Here is a 21830-nt window from a genome sequence, read left to right on the forward strand (position 1 = left end):
GAAAAGATGAATTTGTCCCCACAACTCCAACCATTCATCAAGGCTTCTTTTCATCCTGAAGTAATCATAGCGGGGCAGTGCCAAGCAAACCTATTCCTTAGTGCCCTGAGTCAGTGAGGATCTGGGATTTTTAAACATACTTGTTTAATACACTAGATTTTAGGTAAAATTAGTATTCCTGATCACTGAGAAAGCGGCTAGAAGGTGCACTCCTGGGCTTGTGTTTTGTGTGACAGCTTTTGGCAGGCTGTGCTTGAGCTGCTGCCCCTGGGATCGCTTGTAAGAACGGATGTAACATGAACTCGACACGAATGCTTTATTGTAACATAGCAAACAAACAAACAAAAACACTTAATTTTGGATTAAAAACAACCAAGCAAACAACAACAAAAAAGCACACAGCTCCTGGACTTACGTCCTTGGATAGAAGCAGCATGCGAGAGGATGCCCAGGCCTTCCACCTCACGGCACCCCAAGCACGGCGGCAGCCGGCACAGCTCCGCTACGCTCCTCAGAGGCGAGAACCGGCTTCATGCCAGCCCGGCAGCAGCAGGCCCGGCGGTTACCGGCACGAACGGGCGGGCCCAGCAGCACCACGACCCCCGAGCCCGCCCCAGTCACCGCCTGAACCCCGTACTGAGGAAATGGGACCGGGACAGGGACCCTCACTGCCTCCCCGGCCGGACCCCTTCCCGCATGCAGCAGCCAGCACACGAGCGACGCCCCCGTCCCACAACGCCCCGCCTGCCCCTTTAAAAGCCGGGGGAGGTGGAAGCGGGACGACCCGAGCGCGGAGGACAAAGCCCAGCGCGCGGCCCCGCCGCCGTACCCGGATGGGCGGGGGGAGGGGGCGCGCCTCGATTGGCCGCGGCGGGGAGGGGCGGGTGGGTAACGGGGCACAAAATGGAGGCCCGCTGCCTGCCCCTTACATAACGTGACCTCTCACCTCGCGCGCGGCGCAAGGCAGCTTGCTGCGCCGGGGAGGTGGGGCGAGGTGGCGCGATTGGCGGGCGGGATAGCCAATCGAAAGCCGGCCTCGCAGGTGGCCCGCCAGTAGGCTCTCAGAGGCACAGGGGCGGGCCGCGCGGCGTCGGGGGGGGGGGGGCAGGTTCGGGTACGCGCGGCGAGGCCGGGCCTGCCGCCCGCCCGGGAGGGGGAGGGGAATCTCCCGCCATTTTTCAATCCTCCCGCCCCGTGCCGCCGCCGCGCGGATCCACAGGCCCTAGCCGGGGTCCGTCTCGCCGCGCCATGGCGCCGCTGCTGGGCCGCAAGCCCTTCCCGCTGGCCAAGCCACTGCCGGCGGGGGAGCCGGGAGAGCGGTTCATCATCCCGCACACGCAGGAGGCCTTCCGCACCCGCGAGTATCCGCACGGCCGGGGCGGGGGGGGGGGGCGGGGGGCCGGCCGGGACAGCCCCGGGGCGGCGTCGCTGTCACCCGCCGGCAGCTCCGGGGCGGCCGCACGAGCGGCGTCAGCGCCGGGTGGGCGCGGGCCCGGCTTCCGCGGCAGTCCCGCACCTCCCGGGGGGGGCCCGTGCGAGGCGGCGGCGGGGCCAGGCCCGGGGCCGCGCCGAACAAAGCCGGGCCGGGAGGTGGAGGGCCCGGCCCGAGCGGGCCCGGCCTCACCTTCGGCGTTGGCGCAGGCGGGCTGGGGCTCTTGGCGGGTTCTCCCAGCTTCGCAGGTGGTTAAAAGCGGCTGAACAACGGGCCGGAGGAGCCCGGGAGCGGCCCCGTGCAAACCGCGCCTCGAGACGGCACCGGGCAGGGCAGAAGCCTCCCGGTGGGTGCCGCAGGCGGCCGCCTGCCTGCCCGGAGGTGCCGGTCTGCGGCGGCCGCGGAGCGGGCGCCGTGTTCTGGAGGAGAACCGTGGGGTCTGTGTCCTGCGGGTCGAGGGTGGCGGAGGAACCGGGGGCTCCCGTACGGGAGGGAATGACACAGTGACGGGAGCAGCCTGCCCGCGGACAGCCGGGGGTTTCAGCCCGAACCGGAGAGTTTTCTTCAGGGCTGCCTTCGCGTGAAAAGCAGCTTTTTTGGTTCCGTGGAAGCCGGTGCGTGCCGCTCCTCGGGTGGCAGGAAGTGGCCGTGGGCAAGTCAGGTTGACGGGAGCTGTGCGGCTGCGTCGACAGCGTTAGCGTTCGGGCCCTGTGCAGGGCCGAGGGGGCAGGGCTTTCCCTGCGCTGCAACCTACGGACTGCTACTTCGGGAGCCTGGCTTGTTGCTTGTGTGAGAGCTGAAGGAAGGACTGAAACCATGGCAGAAATGCATAACTAAAGAAATGTACTTCGGAGATCTTGTCGGTATGCGAGACGCAGGGACCTGAGCACTTACACAGACCCTCCTTGCATTGGGGATGCAAGAGTGTCGTGTTACTTCAGCACGAAGAACAGAATGCAAAAGCCCCTAGGAAGGATTAGCTCGCTTTTGAAGAGGAAATGTGTATCTGAGTGCAAGTAGGCATTATTAACGCAGTCTGACCAATAAAATCCACTCAATAAAATTGAGTGTTTGATACAAGGTGCATATGTGCTTTTTAAAAGTACTGTAAATTCAAATATATTCTGTTTGAAACCAAACCACCTACTATATTTGTGTAAGCAAACTGAAAGGAGCTCAGTCTTCCAACTGGCCAGGCAGAGGCAGACCTGTTCTCTCTCTCTTCAGGAAAGTATCAGTGATCAAAAATAATTAGAATTTAATTCTAACTACTGCTGTTGTAAAAGATATTGATTTAAGGTTCACCTGTCACGTAGGAACAGCACAGAGGTGTTTAGGGGCACCTTATGAGAACACCACTCTGTTAGCATGGCTCTTGCAGATCGATGAGCAGGTGTAGGACATGTTTCTGTGGACACTTGGGTGGTATTAGCCTTAAGGAAGAAATGATATTTTATCTCTCCTGGGAGGGGATGCTGGTAGCTGCAGGGTCAGAAGGAAAGAGGAAGCATGTGCAAGCACTGAGGTTCTAGAGAGATGCTCTTCTGTTGGAGAAAGTACTACATGGGATGCAGTGGGAGGCTGACAGCCTAGCCTGTTCTAGAAAGTTTGTGTTGCCAGACAGATGTCATGAAGCTAAAAAGAGAAACTAAGTTATATTGGGTTTCTATCTTACTTTGTTGCCTATGTGTATAATGCAAGCTAGGCAAAAAGTGGAACAGAAAATTGCAAATGAGTCAGTAGGCTGAAGGGAGATCTTACCTAAGGAAGATTGTAGTTTTTTTTTTTGTCACTTCTGTTGACCCTAGATAGTGCAAATGAATGGTTTTTGTGGCTAGCTTGCAGAGAGGGCTGTAGTGGAGCCTTTACCCAGAACAGCTCTTGGTGTGGGTAGTGTCAGGGCATATCAGAATGTGGTTGTCTGACCTTTTTCCAACTTGAAAAGCAATTGATCAGCTCTTGCCCTTGAGGTTTGCAGGCTCTTACACTGCACAGCTATGAATGCAGTATTTGAAAGACAAAAAAAATCTTTAAGATTTGCAGCTGTAGATTAGGTTGAATAAGAACAGAAATTGGGTTATTGTGTTGTAAATGTGAGGGAAGACATCTGTCCTGTGGGCAAGGGTTAAGAAAATGTCTAAAAGCTGTGGGCAGATGGATAGACTGGTCATCAGAGCTCAGATATTTGTCTGTGAAGTTTATTTCTAGTTTTATATGGCTTTCTTCTGTAGCTGAGTCCCCTGGAAATGTTTTAAGAGCAACCATGCTGTGTAGAGTCCCTTGCTAGAGAAACCTTGTGCTTCTGGTGACTTGGAGTGAGACTTGTTCATTGTGTGGGGACAGATGAATCACAGAATGGTCAGAAATAGGTTCCTCGTGGCTAGAGCTCTGTAGGATCTACTTTGAGATCAAGTGAGGTGTAAAGTAAATAAATACTCCCTGCTTCAAGTATGGGACAGTCTTGTCCTGTTTATTTAATGTGTGCACCAGGGAAGGTGAACTGTCTGTGGTGCATGTACAGTGAGTTTGATGTCTATCAAAATCCAGAATTTGTTCTGTTGACACCACGCCATCTCCTCCATTAGTGTGCGGGACTGCTGTAGTGTGTTCTATTGTGCTGGCCATAGTTGGGAAAACTCCTTTGCTAGTTCAAGAGAAGGCACAGTTTAGAGAGCTTATTGACCAGGGCTGGCAAGATGGACTGTTCTAAAGCTTTCCTTCAGTGACTCTTGGGAAGCTGTATTCTTCTCCCCAGACAAAAGCTTGCTGTGGTTGCATGCATCCATCTTTAGTTTATGGTTTTGTACAGTGAACTGCAGAGAAAACTTGAAGAATTGGACTGCATTGTCATTTACATATTCACATGTAATATCAGAAAATTAAAATCTGAATGAAAGGTGGCAGCACCAAAACATGGTCATGTCATGCTCTGCAATTGTGTGAAAACTTTGCCACTCACCCACTTTGTAAATGTGCTTCCTGGTAAGTTTGCCTCTGGCTGTTACATATGGAAACAATTATGATACTGTAAAGCTCTTTTGGAGTTGATACTAATTTATATGAGAGTATCGCTAATCTGGGAAGGAGCGAACTTTGTATCTGTTTAATAGTCTTCTTGTATACTTTTAAGCATTTTTCTTAAAAATGGTCCCTTGTTTTTAATTTAGATTTGTTTTCTGGCTTTTAACATCAAAGTGATGTCAGGAGGATAAAATAGGAATGTGATTTATTAACTGTTGCACAGTGGGTAGTCATCAGTATTAATGTATTACAGCTTTTGGGGGAATGTTTACAAGTAGCTTTTGTCCGAGGTTTTTTAGTTAGCATGCTGGGGGTTTGTGGCAAAAGCAGTTCCAACTGTGTGCTCTTGGTAGAAAGATGGGGTGGTTATAGCGTACCAGTGAGCCTTCGCTTGTAGCCCTGTACCAGGTCTGTTGTACAGTCTGAAATAGGTTGGGTTTGTTTCCAGTCTGAGTTGAATGGACAAATAGCACTTGTGTAGAGGAAAGTTTGAGCCACAGCAAATTGCAAAAACATTCTCCTGCTGTTCATCTTTGTGCTCACCCCAGGTTTTAAAAGTAGAGCCTGGCTTGAGAGGTGTCTAGCAGAGCACAAAGGAAGGGTGAGGATTGTGGCTGTGAGTCTTGAGCGCTGGTTAAAGAATGTGGCCAGGGGTCAATGTTAGATGAGAGCTGACCAGCTGCAGGTGGAATTAAATTGCATTTCAAGGGACAGAGTTGAACTGGACAGGGGAATTGCTGTACCTGCCACTTTTAAATTCAGTGTTGATCTGAGAAAAAGGAGTTGTGGTATGGTGGGATGTTTTCATAAGTATGTACAGCAGAATGCTTAGGGAAAATCCTTGTGGGTCTTCCTGTTAGTATGGGAGATGGTGTTAGGTAAAGCAATACATACCTTTCAAGTATATTTCAACTGGAGATGAGCATTTCTTTTGCTCTCCTTGCTGGGAGGATTACTGATCTCCTTCCTCACAGGGATAAAGTTTTTAAGTGCATGAAGTAGACCATAACATTATTTCTCACATATATCTCAAACATTTCTTCATAGTTAGAATACTGAAAGCTTATTAAGGCAGTGTGGTGAACCCTTAATAAGGGTATTTTTCCTTTAGCGTTTGTGCTAGGCAGCTGCAAGTCTTTAGTATCCAGGTAGTGTCCATGGATATGTCCAAGGAAAGCCACGGGAGAGGGAAGGTGGCTTGCTGAAGGAAGCTGAAGACCAATGTTGTTTGTGTGTTCAGATTCCTGTCTATGGTGAGGATTGAATTTGCTTTTGACTTTGCTTCTTGTGGGAAAGGCATAGGAAAGAACAACATTATGGCTTCAATTCAGTCATTAGGATCTCTAATTGCTGTAAATACAAGGAGGACTCCTGGCTTCTGGTTAGATATGTTTTTCAGCTTGATGTTGTTAGAGAAGCTTGCTAAAATCACACTTTTGGCCTGGTCAGCATCTCTTGCGGTGAGCTGCTCTAAGCTGCGCTTTCTCCTTGCCACCTGCCACTGCCCCAGTGCTTTGTGTCCTGCAGCCCCAGGCTGCTGCACAGGCTGAGAAACAGGTAACATGAGCTGTGATAAAAGCTGAGGAAACTTAAGTGCTTTTGAAACATCACAGTTGAGGGGGGTAAGAATTGGCCAGAGGACTCAGTTTACTTGGATGATGCCCTTGGCAGATGAATTTGCATTAGACAGGAGCAGGAAACACTCCAAGAAGGGCTTTTGGGGAAATGTTTTTTTTTTTTCAGATTTAAGATGCGTTCTAGGCAGAGGGAATGCTGTCAGCAGTGGCAGTGCTGTGTTTTGGTATTCTTGTATAGCTCTGGTTGATGTGGCTGTAACATGCCTGTCAGCATTTTCAGAGTAGCTTCTGTACCTTATGTCCAAGAAAACTGGTTTCATTGGAGTTGCAATTCACCTTCCTAATACAAATCTCTTTTTAAAACCACAATTGACAACAAAACTTTATCTGAGTCATGCTAAAATTTTCTTGACAAAGTGTATGTGAAGGACAAAGCATGGCTTGCTGTGACTGGTGGCTCTGCCTTCGCAGGAGCGTGGAGCAATCTGCATGCTCCCACAGCAGCTCACTTGTAATTAGCACTTATACTGCAGTGGGCCGAGCCGCTGTAGTTGTTACATGTATGCTATGAGCTGTCTGCTTGCTTTCTGCTGGAAAATGTACCGAAGGAGAAGAGAGACTTTTTTTTTGCCTGTTAAAATTTCTTTACTTAAATTACCATTGGAAAGCATACATCAAATTAAACAGGCTGCCACAGGGTAAATTGTTAAGAATTTACACTGTGTTAGCTTTTCTGACAATTTTGCCTGTATAGTCCATAGAAAGTATGAAGTAGCTATGTTTTTACTGACAGATAATTGATCACCTCTTAGGTGGAATGGGTGAAGCATAGACAGAGATGCTTATAACAGAGTAGCTCATGCTCTGTGTTATATATATATCTTTCATATGAGTGTCTGCACTACAGCAACTCACCTGTGCAACTATTAAACTTAATGGGCAGAATAACTTAACTTTGAGGCTGCTTATGGTATAGAAAGCAGGAGATGATGATGAAGATACTAATGTTGTGCTAACCCAGGAGGTTGCTTTTGTTGGAAACCATGGCACATGTGGCCTTCTTGGTGACTTCAGTTTCAAAGCTTTCGTGGTTTGTTTGTTTCCTCCCCCCCCCCCCCCCAAAAAAAAAAAAAAAAAAAGATAGGGGATACTGGGTAGGCTGCTAGTTTGCATCTGAAGTTTATAATACCACCCTAATGCATTGGAGTGGTAGTTCCCCAGCAGTTATTATCAGGCAATTAGTGATGGTTCATCCATGCTTCCTGCATCTGCCTGTGATGTTGGTGCTGCTTTCCAATGAATCAGACTGGAATAGCTGAAAACAGCAAAACCAAGAAGCTCTCAGTGGTACATATTTCCCTGGTCATTTCAGCTGAACCAATGGTGGTGTGGCACCACCTGTATGCCAGCACAGAAGAGGACAGATATTTCAGCTGCAGAAAGCTTCAGTGGGTCCTGGTCTAATAACCTATCAGATTTAGTGCAGCATCTCCATGGTAGATGCAGAGTCAAACCTTACCTTAGTCTTTGTGCACTCAAATAGAAAGAGTTTAATTGAATTAGATTGTCTCATGCTACTCTGGCTATGCTTTCTACTGCATAAATCCTGTTTTCCTGAGCTGTCGCTGCTACAGAGAATACGAAGCACGGTTGGAGAGATACAGTGAGCGAATATGGACGTGCAAAAGCACAGGAAGCAGCCAGCTGACGCACAAAGAAGCTTGGGAGGAGGAGCAGGAAGTTGCTGAGCTGTAAGTACCAGTGAAAAAATTGGTATGTGTCTGTCTATGGTGCAAAAGAGAGGACTTGAACGAGATATGATTGCTAGCTTTTGAAGTAGGTAACTTTTTACTGTCTTTGAGTAGATCTGGAGATTCTGGGGTTAAAAGTAAAATCCAAATTTGATGCCATTGCTAATACAGTTGAGTAATGCACTTCTGTGCTGTATCTTGGTATTGCTTGAACTAAAATAGTTCAGCATATGCTACTTGATGAATTTTAGAGTTCCTTGAGTAATGGAAATTCTTCAGAGGGGGAAAAATCAATATAAAAATAAGTTCTTGGAATTTCACTTCAGTGAGGTCCACAGCTGTAATTATTTTTGGTACATCTGCATTGGAATCGGTCGTTGTACTAAATGCAACTATTTTGGAGTAAGCATTTGGGGCTCTGCTCTATTTGAAATGATAAAGAACGAAAGGAAAACAGCAAGAATAATTACTCAGTTCAGACCACCATTATTCTTCCTTGTTGGTGTGTCCATGACCACCCCCTCTAGTGCACAGCATAGGCCCTGAATCCTTGATTGAGATCCGTTGTGATCCTTGCCATAAGAGAACTTTCATGAAAGGTGCAAATTGTTGGCTGAACTAACACATAATGTATTTTGTGCATATCAAAGTGTAGGAATAATGCCAGACAAACAGTATGTTTCTCTCTTCTGTGAACTGATGACATGGATTTCTGTAACTTTTTTTCCCCTGGATTTAAACTGGACATATTGTAAGCATATGAGAGGAAAATTGAGAGGAAAGTTTCAGCTGTATCTCTTCCATGAAGAATCTAGGTTTGTGTGGGAGACAGAGGGATTTGGCCAACCTCTTTTCAGTGGTTTGTGGGGACAGGACAAGGGGCAGTGGCCACAAAATGGAGCACAGGAAGTTCAGCACCAATATGAGAAAGAACTTCTTCACAGTGAGGGTGACAGAGCACTGGAACAGGCTGCCCAGGGAGGTTGTGGAGTCTCCTTCTCTGGAGATATTCAAGGCCCGTCTGGACACCTACCTACCTGGTCAGCCTGCTCTAAGGAACCTGCTTTGGCAGGGGTGTTGTTCCTGATGATCTTTCGAGGTCCCTTCCAACCCCTACAATTCTGTGATTCTGACTGGCAAAAGAGCTAATAGCTTCAGTTTGAGGAGAAATTTAAGTTTTATCCATTATTTAAGTTTAAATGCATCCTTAAAGGCAACAAACAAAAACTCCTTTTCCTAACAGTCCTAATTTTGATGAGGCTTGAAGTACTACTGTCACCCATCCTTCCTCACAAATGTTCCTGCCTGTGAGGAGGGTGTGCAGCTGACTAGTGTCATGTCCTGTTGGGTAGTGATGTTTAATTGGTTGTGCACTTCTGAAAACATTGACAAATGTAAACGGAATATAAATGAAAGATTTATCAATAACATTTAGGTGTAGTCTCTCTAAATGCATGTGTGGGAAGCATTCTATGAAGTGAAATTTTGGACTTGTCTCTCTGAAACAGGATTAAAAGCTTCCTAGGCTGTTTATGGGCTGCTAATGGGGGGAAAAAAAAGCATTTAGTTTGCAAAATAGATAAATTTGTTCACAGCAGTTGCAGAACAGCAAATATAGCAGAAAAAAAGCTAAATAGGTTTTGGAAAAGTGGAGTATTTTGTTCATTCTTACAGTAACTTGAAATAGACTTGTTGTTTTTTTATTTTTGCAATGTATGCAAAGCCAAAAAGCTTTATGCAATATACTTCTCAGTATTCCTATCAATTAACTGACTTAGTAAACAAATTAGTCAAGTGAACCTGTAAGTCTTTTCTCTTCTTTAAATGAAAAAGCTTTAAGTTCTTGCCATGGTGTGAAATACACAAGACATTTTTCTCTGGAAAGATAACTTGATTGTGTAAGCCTAGACCTGCCTTCTTTCCTGCATTAAGAGTGTGTAAGCCCAGAGTTTGGGAAGAAACGCTCAATGTTCATTAGCATCATCTTACTGTTGGAAGCAAAAATCTTGAAGTAACAAGTTCCAGAATAATGACAAGTTCTTGGTATACATTCCCCATCTAATTGGGAGGCAATAATAACCAGCAAGAAAGAGTCTACTGGCAGTGCTACTCTTCCCAGAATTTTTTTTACAGTGTTTCTTCTAGGAAGGACAAGCACAATTAGTATTGTCATGCCAATTGACACTTTGGAGAGTGGAGATGGGGGAGGGCATGAAAAAGCCTTTCTGTCTTTGCATTCCAATGTGACATCTGCCTGGAACATTGTCCTGGCTATAAGTGTTCCTGGAATTGCAAAATTCGAGGTTACTTTGCATTTTGGCTTTTCTTCCTTGAATAATGAAAGCTTCTTTCCTCCTTGCTCAGCTTGAAGGAGGAGTTCCCCATCTGGTATGAGAAACTGGTACTGGAAATAGTCCACCACAACACTGTATCTTTGGAAAAGTTGGTGGATGCAGCATGGTTGGAGATCATGACCAAATTTGCAGTGGGAGAAGAGTGTGACTTTGAGGTAAGGATCCGTTTTCAATTTTATCCCATGCTTTTGCACAGAACTAATTTTGTATATCTAAAGGCAGAAGTGGGTAAGAATATGTTAGCTTCTTGCAATATCAGAAAGATGGTGAGAATTTTTTTGTGGAAACCTAGTGACATCACCTGTTTTTGAATGTGAAACAGTTCTATAAACAGAAGCACACAGCTGACCCATACAGATGTCATGAGAAACAGGAGTGACTTTTTTTTTGGGGGGTGGGGAGTGATGACAGCTTTGTTTTACAGTTTAAATATGCAATGGTTTTTGTGTGTATTTCAATATATGTAAAATACATATTTATATTTTAATTACCAGTCGTTAATCTGCTGTAATCTTCTCACATAACATGTTCCCAGAAGGAGTGATAGTCTTAAACTGATGTAGCTTAAGGTCAACTGCTTAGAAATATCTCATGATGCTCTAATAATTAGAAAAATCCCTCCAAAACTGTGATCGATGGGGAAAATTCAAACTTATTAGAAGGAAAATTACTTAAAAAAAAAAAGTTGTTAGCAATTTTGTTTAGGACACATTCTTTCATTTGTAGCTACTAAGGTAGCACACATTCATTTTTGCCTACACACTCCTTCCTTATGTGAGAAAAATCTCAATTTTCTTCAGACAGGATCTTCTGTGAAGTGATTTTATTTGCAATTGCAATGCTGGGCGTCCTGTCAATCAGGAGCATATTTTATTAAACAAAGCATAACCTTTTATTCCTTATTCCTTTACTCCTTATTCCCTATTACCTGATGCCTGATAACCTCCCTTGTTTCCTCATTGGCTGAGTGCTACAGGTTCACAAGTTACTCATTGCTCCTCTATACCATATATGTACAATTTTTCCTTTTTACAATCCTTTAATTTCTTCTTTCTTATGTGTTGAGAATTTGTGATCTTTGTTTTACTGTTTTCACACTGCTCATCCTGTTTTTCTCAAGCTTCTACCTTATTCTGGAACAGTGAGGCCTTCTACTGTCCACTTATCTACTTAGCATTTCTCCTTGTTATGACTACACAAGTACCTTGGTAGAGAAAAGTAATTCTCTACTGCAAAAACACAACTTAGTTTCTCACACCTGGGAGAAAGCAACACTATTAAATGCTGAAGAAACTAGTGGTTTGGCAGGTTTCTCTTTTTTTTTAATGCAATTTGTACAGAGCTTCCAGATAGGAATAGTAGAAAGAAATCCTGTAGTTGTTCCCTGACAAGGATAATAAGCTTCTCTCATCAAGTGTTTGGCCAAACCACAGTTTACAAGTCATTTTTTTTTTCCCTTTCTCGTAATGTTAAAGCTTGTTATTTCATGTGTCTTGCTCAGGCTCAGTTTTCATTAATATTTTGTTGCAGGTTGGTAAGGAGAAAATGTTGCCTGTGAAAGTTGTGAAAATACATCCCTTGGAGAAAGCTGATGAAGAGACCTCTGAAAAGAAGTCTGATGGAGCTTGCGATTCCCCATCCAGTGATAAAGAGAACTCCAGCCAGGCAGCCCAGGACAATCAGAAGGAATCCATCCTGAAGGAAGATGACAGTAGGAGGGAAAGCATGAGTAAGTAGTAAAGCAGCATGACAACAAGTCATAATGAGGTAACAACTAGAAATGAGTATTTGAATTCATGTACATTTTGAATCTGGGCTGTGAAAGTTGTGTGTGATATTTAAACAGTATTACGTAATCAAAATCCTGAGATTTTCATTGTTAGTGGCGCAGCTTCAGCGGCATCAGTGCCATTGGTTTTTCAACTGTTCTTGCTGGTTTTAAAGCAGAAAATGTACTGTGGTTCTAAGGTGTAAGTACAGAATGTTATGCATGAAATGTATAAAGATTTGAAAGTATAACAAGCATATTAAAAAGGAGGAAAAATCATCAGCAAAAGTTTGTGCAGCTGAAAAAAAGCTGGAAAAAGTTTAGCTGCAATGCCTCTTTGAATGCAATCCTTTGAACAAACATCTCTGATTCTAAAGGTTGTTGTTTTGCAATCAGAGACAAGCTCTCATTTTCTTTCATGTCCTAAGTTGACATTAAAAAAATAAGTATTTTTTTGGTTCTCCCCATTCCAATGTTCAAATGCGGAGTCAAAGTTCATGCAGAAAAACGCACAGTAAACTTTTTTCAAAGGGTTGAAGATAAAGCATACTATGAAATAGTGTTCCCCATTTTCATATCTGTTCCTCCTTGCTGCAGAAAAAGTAGTTGTCTAAGGCTTTTCTTGACTGAGATGGTTCTCTTGAATGAAAAAACAAATTAATGTTCTTTCTAACTTTATTTAAAATTGAATTATAAGACTCTTTAACTCTTTAATATGTAAAAGTGTGCTTAAAAATAAAAGTAGGGACCTCACAGCATAGCTGTAATCTGGATAGCTTAATTTTAAAGGCACATAAATGTACCAAGCTGATTACATTTGCAAATAGCCACCCATCATCTGAGGAAGTTATATAGCCTCCTTTAATACAGAGAAAACTTAGAAAGTAGCCCAACAAGCTAACAACAGAAGTCAGGAGTAGAATACAAGTTGTCCCAAGCTTAGTAATCTACAACTGTTTCTGATTTGTACTGGAAAAAGTTACAACAGTCTGGCCCTTTGAAAACATAGGAGTGCTTGGAGAGGGATGGATGCATGTGTTTGTGTTTTTGGTTGGTGTTCGGTGATAGTTCTATTGAACGTAATGGTCATGGGAAGTAGTTTTTATTTTAAGAATGTTCAAACTTACAGCAGTTTCTGGGCTTGGGTGTTTTGTGAATGGTACCATCATGTTCTCTATTCTGTGGCATGCAGTGCTCTAACCAGCTGTGTTCAGTTGTAGCCTCACTGAAGTTGCCAATAGAGCCCTCTGAGAAGCAGGGTAGCACCTTGACTGGAAAAATATTGGAGGAATGGGTATACTTTTTTCAGGCTGTGATGCGGCTGATTATCTGACGTCTGTTCAGCTGACTCTCTTTAAGTTGGGACTGCCATTCCCTTTCTGTAGAAGATAAACCTCAATATTTTCAAATCAAATATGCTAGTTGAGTTGTAACAGTTAGTAGAAGCAGTAAGCACTCTTTTAAACTCTTGTTTAAAAAGTCTAAGAGTTTGTCTTTTGTGCATAGAGTTGTATTAAAAGGATGTGTTATTGCTAAAGCTTTTATATGCTAGGTTATAACAGAACATGATTCATAGGAGGGAGTTGTTTCCAAAATCTGGAGATTAAAATAACTATGTAGCATTTGTTAAACTCGTACAGCATACTACAGCACTATTGCTTTCATTTGGTGTGCCTGGAATTGCAGGGTCCAGGAGGCTGTATACAGTATCTGGAGGTGACCTGGTCACACATACTTTTGACTCTTTCTTTCTAATATGTTACATCCTTGACCACTGTTGATACCTGCTGAGGTCACTAAACAAGGGTGAGCGTTTAGATGTAATAACAGCATAACTGCATGGTGTAAGAGATGTATCTTTCCATGCACACACAAGGGGGCAGAGTTAACCTTATCATTCTTAGTAATACTTATATCAAAATTTAAGGTTTTGTTAAAGGAGGAAATGTGCAGAGAAAGAACTTGGGTCTCTTTGTTTAGGAGATTATTGTGCTTCAGAAGTTGATAATAATAATAATAAAATAAGGCCTTACACCAGAATTACTGCATCAGATGTGGAGTCTGAAGTAGCTTTGTATCTTTAGTTGCTTAGGGAGAGCAATCTGGAAAATCTGCAGAAGCAAGAAGAAAGGCTAGATTTTCCTGAATGTGGATGGTGAGCTACTGAAGTCAGGTTCTGCAGCTCGAGCTCTATGTAGAGCTAATACTGCTTTGGAAAATCCCAAATAGTTGATGAATAGAAGGAGATGGCAGCATGTGGATGTTTTATGAGATTCCAGTATGTAAGCCTTATTACAGTACAATGCAACAAATGAATTACTTGATGTATTCATTTCATAAAACTAACTTTAGGAAGGAATGTGTAATGATGTTCTAGCCCCCCCTTTCCTCCTCTTCCTCCCCACTTTAGATTTCCAGGGGCTGTTTGATGGACTTCAATATATTTATCCCTAGTTCTAGAATCTAGAAAATAAATCACTGAAGGAGAGGTCACTTACAGGCCTATCGCAGAGGGAGCGGTGTAACCGAATCCTTTAAAACCAGGGCGAAGCAACACGTTTTTAATTCTTAAATATAAACCTAGCATGCATGGTACACGCATTCATCAAAGATAACATTCAGCCACTTAAGACTTTGAAGCAGATCTCTAAAAGCAGGTCTTTTACAGAGTTTGAAGTGTCTTGTATGCAATTTCAATTATGTTGTTGAGCAGAAAAAATATTTTAGTATTTCTTGCTGAGACTTTGAATACAAATGTGGAACAACAGTTGATAGAAGTTATGTCTTAGCCTAATCTGTGATTAAAGTACTAGTCTATTTTCATGCACACTACTACTGTTAGAAAATTCAGGGCTTTTGATTCTTAAAGCAAAACTGCATGATGCTTGCAACAAATAATTTCACATTGTGTTATCTGAAATGTATCACTAACGCAGAAAGTAAGTACACATATATATGGTGGAGGGGAGCCCATGGCATCTGTGATCTGTTACCTAGCCAAGATTTTGGAAGAGATGTGTGGCAAAAATTGGTTTTATACCATGTAAGCTATAATGCTGCTGGAGTTTAAATGCTGTAGGAATTAATAATATGACAACAATATACAAATTTAAAAATGTAACTTACATCTAGGATTTTACAGCTTGTATTCTGTGTATACTTAATATATAATTTTTCTCATCTATCGTGCTTGCTTTAGTGTTTTCTTTGAGTCATAACCACAAACACAATAACCACAAACACAAAAATATTTGGGGATTGCTTTCTTCAGTAAGCATGGATTTTGTCTTGGCAAGGAGGTTTGGTCCCTTTGTACTCCTTCAGTCACATCTGTCTTGAGAATAAAAAAAAAACTAGTTGTATAAATATACTTAAAATCTTAAGCTAAACTAGCTTATATGCACAGGAGCACATAACTGGAAGTCGCTTAATGGCTATGAAAGTGAAATGATACTAAAAGTTACTTCAATTTGGAGTTGGTAATTCCTGCAGGAAAATTATTTCAAATGTGGCACAGCAGTTGCAGCTAGGGCTCTCAGCAGCAACTTGCTAAGAAGATTACTCCTTACATTATGAAGCTTATCTTCTCTTTGTAAGCTTCATAAAACTCTTCTCCCTCCCTGTAGGTAGTTGCATCTTGCCTTCTGTAAAGAGATGCATTAAAATAGTTCAAGTAGTCTTTTAAGCTGCTTGAAGAAGCTTGTTGTCTTCCATTTCAGACCAGTTTAAGGACTTATTTCACAGCCTGTGTCTTCAGGAAGTGTCTAAAAATCAGTCGGGGATTCTTTTTCTGATGTAGTTATCCAAACACTGTATGGATGATGTGGGGGGTGTTCAGTCTCAGTTATGATCTCGATTCTTTAATTGTTTTTTAATCTAATTAAGACACTTAATGTCTTGTCTTGGTTTGTCAGATGATCGAGCACGTAGGTCTCCTCGGAAGCTTCCCACTTCCTTGAAGAAGGAAGAAAGGAAGTGGGTTCCACCTAAATTCCTGCCACACAAATATGATGTCAAGCTGAAAAATGAAGACAAGGTTAGATGACTGCTTGAATCTTTTCTGTTACAAAGTGAACAGGCAAGCTTAATTAAATAGCCATTATGTGTATACAGCACAATGTAGTAGTACTTTCTGATGGAATTGAGGTATTGGAAGCAAGATAGCTTGTGGTTTTCAGCAAGGCTGACTAGCCTCACTGTTGCTATATACAACTTGGTTTTGTGCATGGAGGCACCTGACAATCCCCTGGTACCATGCAGGGAAGCTGAGTCACAGTGCTTCATTAGTTTTGAATCACTGCTGTTGACTAGCTAATCTCTGGCCAGGCTGTTAATGGAACTTGGTGAGAAGTAGGCTACTGAGCCTCAGATAATTCTGAGTGGGAGTTGCTGCTTTTCTTCTGACTGAACCTCTCTGAGTGTCCTGTGCTTCAGGAAGCTCTGTATAGCTGCAGCACTGCTGAGTGCTTCGTCATCAGTTTGCTAATTTGACAGAGAGGCAAGGCTGACCTCAGTGAGTACTGCTTGCAGACCTTACTCTTCTGGTATCAGGAAAAAAGTCAAAACAAAATAAACACTAACATGTAAAAGCATCTAAGTCAGTAGCAAACATATGCTGGGGAAGGTCAGAGACTTTCACTGCTGCCAAGTAAAGTGATGGGTTTTGGCAAGAAGTCTGAAACATAAACTAATGTTTTTGATGCTTTTTGTCTAACTGAATCTTCTACCAATCTCTATTATGCATCTCAGTTCTGCAAGTTCTGTTTGTTTTGTTTTGAATATTTGTAAGAGTTTCAAAAGAATGGAGCAGAGAGTTTGTGGATGTGAAGCAGTGTAACAACCCATGCTCCTTTTAGTGATATGACTAAATCTATATCTATAATGTGACTAGAAGTTTAATGTTAACATTCTGTCTATCTCCAAGATCATTAGCAACGTACCAGCAGATAGCTTAGTCCGTACAGAACGTCCACCCAACAAGGAGATCCTGAGGTACTTCATCCGGCATAATGCTCTACGGGCTGGCACAGGCGAGAATGCCCCATGGGTAGTGGAGGATGAGTTAGTGAAGAAATATTCTCTCCCAAGTAAATTTAGTGACTTCTTGCTTGACCCACATAAGGTAAGAATTCCTAAAATTATCTCCTGTGTTTAAGGGTGGGGAATGGGTGAGAAAGTGGCCCTGGCCAAGACTTCAGTGTGCCAGTTCACTTCTGGTGCTTCTAGAGACAGGCAGAGCATGAACGTCCACTCTTTTGATCATTAACCCTTTACCCCTAAGGTGACACAGCTTGATTTTCTGAAACAATGATCCATGTTGAAAATTTGAGTTATGTACTGTAACTTGACTTTTCCTAACTCTTTCAGTAACGATTTGCATTACTTGTCTGTAAGTAGTGACTAGATTTCCTGGTCTAAGACAAACAGAAGAGCTATATTCCTTACCTGGTAAATATGAATTATTGCTCAATTTTCTTAATTACAGTGGAAGAGCTGAATATGTTTTACTTGGTACTGTACTGGGTCTGGCTGGGATGTTAACTTTCCCTGCAGCAGCCCATACAGTGCTGCGCTCTGCACTTGTAGCTAGAACAGCAGTGGGATCACACCAGTGTTGTGTCTGCTGCTGAGAAGTGCTGGCACAGCATCAGGACTCTCTCTGACCCTCCTAGGGGGTGGGCAAAAAGTGAGAAAGAAACATCAGCAGGGCAGCTGACCTAAACCAACCAAAGGGATATTCCATACCATATGATGTCACAGTCAGCAATAAAAGGTGGAAAAAGGAAGAAGAGGGGAGGGGTGGGCTCTCGTTGCGAAAACGTCTGTCCTCCTCCCGAACACCGGCTACGTGCGTTGAGGCCCTGCTTCAAGGACGTGGTCAAGCATCGCTCATTTGTGGGAAGTAGAGAGTAATTTCTTTCCTCTGCATTTCCACATAGCCTTTACTTGTTTTGTTTAGTTATTCCCTTTCCCCCTCCCTTTTCCCCTTTTCCTTTTTTCCCTTTAGTTGAATTGTTTAATTAATAATAATATTTCCTTAATTATATATATATATATATATTTTTTTTCCCCTCTTTAATTAAATCATCCTTATCTCAACCCGTGAGTTGTTCTTTCCTTTACTTCTTCCCCTCCTCATCTGAGGAGGGGGAGTGAGAGAGCAGTTGTGGTGTTCAACTGCCTAGCACGGTAAAACCACCACAGGTACTTAGTGTTTTTATGGTGCTAGACTGAGAAATGGCTGATAGCACAAATTTTGTACTGAATACTGAGTAGGGGTGTTTTTCTATTTCCAGTCCATTGTAACAACTAGCCAAATCTACTGTTAGCTGATTAAATGCAGTATCATGAAATCTTCTGTTCATCTTTGGTGTAGAAAACACTTTTCTTTTAGTAAACTCACTTTTTCATGGACTCAATCTTCATCAAGCTTTGTTCTAAAACAGAACCAGAAACATTTGCTATATTCCTCTTCCTTATCAGGAGGATACTGCCCTTTCCAAGCAAGTTTCTGTGGACTCTTTTAGAATGCTGTAAATGTGCTTAAAGAGAAAAGAGATTATTCATATTGCAGCGAGGGTAAATACAGCTCACAGATTTCAGGTCACTGGCTTGTTAGAAATTAAAATGCTTGCTGATGGCCTACCTACAATCTTTTACTGAGCACACTGATAGAAACATATTTTTGGTATAAGGAAAAATACACAACTGTAACATCTTCTGTGTGACTTACAGAATTCTTTAGCTTTGTGTTTAGGGATGGCACTTTCTGTAGTTTGTTTTCCACTTGGCACAGAGGTTGAATTTACATTGAATTTTAAACACCAAGAAGTGATTGGAGAATTTATTAATCCAAAGTTAGTGTTCTAGCAAAATAACTTTGTATAAGTGACAGTTTAATATACATGTTGTAGATCTAATATTTGTTAGTTTGTAATTATGGTAATTCCAATTATTGGATGCTTTCAGATTAAGTAATTTTCTTCAGCAGAGAAGTCAACACAATTTTTGTAGAATCAAGTAATGGAGATGCTGGATTCAGCTTGGGTACTGTTTTCAGTTTAAAAACAAACAAACAAACAAAAAAAACTCTAAACTACTAATGAAGACTCTTAAATTGGCATAAGATGCTCAAGAGTGAACATTCAGAAGCCAGCAAATCTGATTTTCTTTGGCAGGCTTACCTTGATCACATTTGTTTGTCTGTTCTTACCTAAATAGTTCTTAGGTGCTTGTATCTTTAGCTGTGCTTTACCACTGCAGAATTTTTTTCTTAAGTAATTCTAACTTCAGCTTCTGCTTCCTGATAATTTTATCCATATCTTAAAGGTAATATAAGTGTCTTACACTTTTTTAACTTCTTCAAATGAATTAATATTCTGATTCCTGAAACCGAATTGAGATGCTGAAATCAGTCTGTTTGGCTTTATGTTAAACTGTTCTATGTTAAAAGTATGCTGTCAGGTGGTTCATTCCAAAAGCTTAAAAACAATCAGATATTCAATTACATTAAATCAGAATTCTTTCTTTTCGCTTTCATTACAGACCTCATATTTAAAAAGCATTGAGAATGCAGATCTTGAAACTTTCAGGCAGTTCAGAGACAAGTCTCTGAATTTCTGTTACCCATCACATCTGTGCTCTGTCAGTTTTCATCTGGATGGAGACATGGGTGGGGTCCAGGACTGAACCCTACAGGACCTGCTAAGAAATCTTTGAGCAGAGGAATCGTTTTTTGAAATTATCAGCATTTCCCAAGCAAACACTCTCCCCACAACCTTTTAAGTAGAAACATGGTGGTTTTATGCAATGCAGTATGAAATATTGAAAATACTTTTTTTAGTATTACATTTTATTAAGTCGAATGTTAACTTTCTCAAATGAGCTGATAACCTCATAAGCAACCTAGTGAATTAAGCCTATTGAAAGCTACTGCAGAAGTCTTCATTACCCTTAAAATATTGAGTGCTACTTGTTCATGGGAGGGAAAAATCTAAAGAATCTAGATGACCTTTACATACCTTGAAATATTAATATAAAATCTTTAATTTTAGTATATGACACTCAACACCTCAACCAAGAGGAAGAGCTCTGGATCACCTGACAGAAAACCTTCCAAGAAATCCAAAACTGATGGTACGTCTCTGGGTCAGCCACTGAGCCCTACTCTGTGGTGTCATGTGCACCTGGAGAAATCTATTATTGGCTCTCCACTGAAAGTAAAAAATTCTAAGAACTCAAAATCTCCCAAAGAGGAGTTGGAAGAGGTGATGAAAATCATGTCGCCTGGTAAACTTGGTTCTAACTTTCACATTCCAAAGAGGAGCCGACTGGGAAAGGGCAGCAACAAATCCTTGGACAAAAAACAGAGAGGCAAAAGGGTTTTAAATGGGCAGAAAACATCAGGGAAATCAAAGTCTCCTAGGAAAGGCTTGAAGACCCCTAAGATGAAAATGAAACAAATGACACTACTAGACATGGCTAAAGGTACTACTAAGATGTCCAGGGCTCCCAGGAATTCTGGAGGCACTCCTAGGTCTTCAGGGAAACCCCAGAAACATCTGCCTCCTGCAGCACTCCATCTTATTGCCTATTACAAAGAAAACAAAGACCGGGAAGACAAAAAAAGCGCACTTTCCTGCATCATCTCCAAAACAGCCAGGTTACTCTCAAATGAGGATCGTGCCCGTCTCCCTGAGGATTTACGAGGACTAGTACAGAAACGCTATGAGCTTCTAGAACATAGGAAGAAATGGGCCACCATGACAGAGGAGCAGCGCAAGGAGTATCTGAAGAAGAAAAGGGAAAAGCTGAAAGAGAAACTGAAGGAGAGAGCAAAAGAGCGGAAGGAGAAGGAGATGAAGGAAAAACTGGAAAAACAGAAAAGATATGAGGATCAAGATCTCAAAGGGAAGAACTTGCCCACTTTTAAACTGGTTGATACTCCAGAAGGACTTCCTAATACACTCTTCGGGGATGTCGCTATGGTGGTGGAATTCCTGAGCTGTTACTCAGGTTTATTGATGCCAGATGCTCAATATCCCATTACAGCAGTTTCCCTGATGGAAGCGCTTTGCGCAGAAAAGGGAGGCTTCCTTTATTTGAACCGGGTACTGGTCATTCTTCTGCAGACCCTGCTGCAGGATGAAATTGCTGAAGATTATGCTGAGCTGGGAATGAAGCTTTCTGAAATACCACTTACGTTGCATTCTGCATCTGAGTTGGTCCGCCTTTGCTTACGCAAGTCAGATGTACAAGAGGAAAGTGAGGTCTCAGATAATGTAGATGAAAGCAAGGATTCAGCAACTTTTGAGGATAATGAAGTACAGGATGAGTTTTTGGAGAAGCTGGAGACTTCTGAGTTCTTTGAGTTGACTCCTGAAGAGAAATTACAGATACTTGGAGCTCTGTGCCACCGGATTCTAATGACTTACTCAGTGCAGGACCATGTGGAGGCCAAGCAGCAGACATCAGCTGAGCTGTGGAAGGAGCGCCTAGCTATCTTGAAAGAAGAAAATGACAAGAAGAGAGCAGAAAAACAGAAGCGGAAAGAAATGGTGGCCAAGAGCAAGGAGAATGGGAAAGATGAGAATACAATGGGAAGAAATGAAAAGAAAAAAAATGAAATGGTAAAAATAGAGCATCGGGTAGAAATAGAAGCTGATGATATGATCAGTGCTGTGAAAAGCAGACGCCTTCTTGCCATCCAAGCCAAGAAAGAGAGAGAGCAACAAGAAAGACAAATGAAAGGTAAGAAAAATAGAGGAGAGAGTAGAGCACTTGTGTGTCATGGAGTAGAGGAGAATAAATTAGTGGCAAAATCATCAGTCTGTTTCCAAAAGCATTAGCTGCTTTTAAGAGATCAGCTTACAGAAGTATAATTCAGCTACTGTAGGGCTTTATTACTGACAGGTTGGGAAAAGTTAT

General features: G+C 42.4%; 1 protein-coding gene and 1 long non-coding RNA gene across 2 annotated transcripts in view; both read left to right on the forward strand.

Annotated features, from left to right (window-relative positions):
- Positions 1-1089: 1089 nt before the first annotated feature.
- Positions 1090-21830, forward strand: part of BAZ1B (bromodomain adjacent to zinc finger domain 1B) — a 52591-nt gene continuing 31850 nt past the window's right edge. Inside the window, exons 1-7 of the mRNA XM_035343414.1 lie at positions 1090-1361; positions 7665-7781; positions 10146-10290; positions 11666-11864; positions 15818-15939; positions 16828-17025; positions 19958-21653. Of these exons, the coding sequence (XP_035199305.1) occupies positions 1249-1361; positions 7665-7781; positions 10146-10290; positions 11666-11864; positions 15818-15939; positions 16828-17025; positions 19958-21653 (2590 nt within the window). The 5' untranslated portion in view covers positions 1090-1248. The remainder of the gene's footprint in view (positions 1362-7664; positions 7782-10145; positions 10291-11665; positions 11865-15817; positions 15940-16827; positions 17026-19957; positions 21654-21830) is intronic.
- On the forward strand, positions 17032-19661 carry LOC118176426. Its single transcript, XR_004755411.1, has 2 exons — positions 17032-17414; positions 18108-19661. It is a non-coding gene; the product is annotated as an uncharacterized LOC118176426 (long non-coding RNA).

The sequence above is a fragment of the Oxyura jamaicensis genome, chromosome 19, assembly GCF_011077185.1.
Source record: "Oxyura jamaicensis isolate SHBP4307 breed ruddy duck chromosome 19, BPBGC_Ojam_1.0, whole genome shotgun sequence".
Taxonomy (NCBI): Eukaryota; Metazoa; Chordata; class Aves; order Anseriformes; family Anatidae; genus Oxyura; species Oxyura jamaicensis.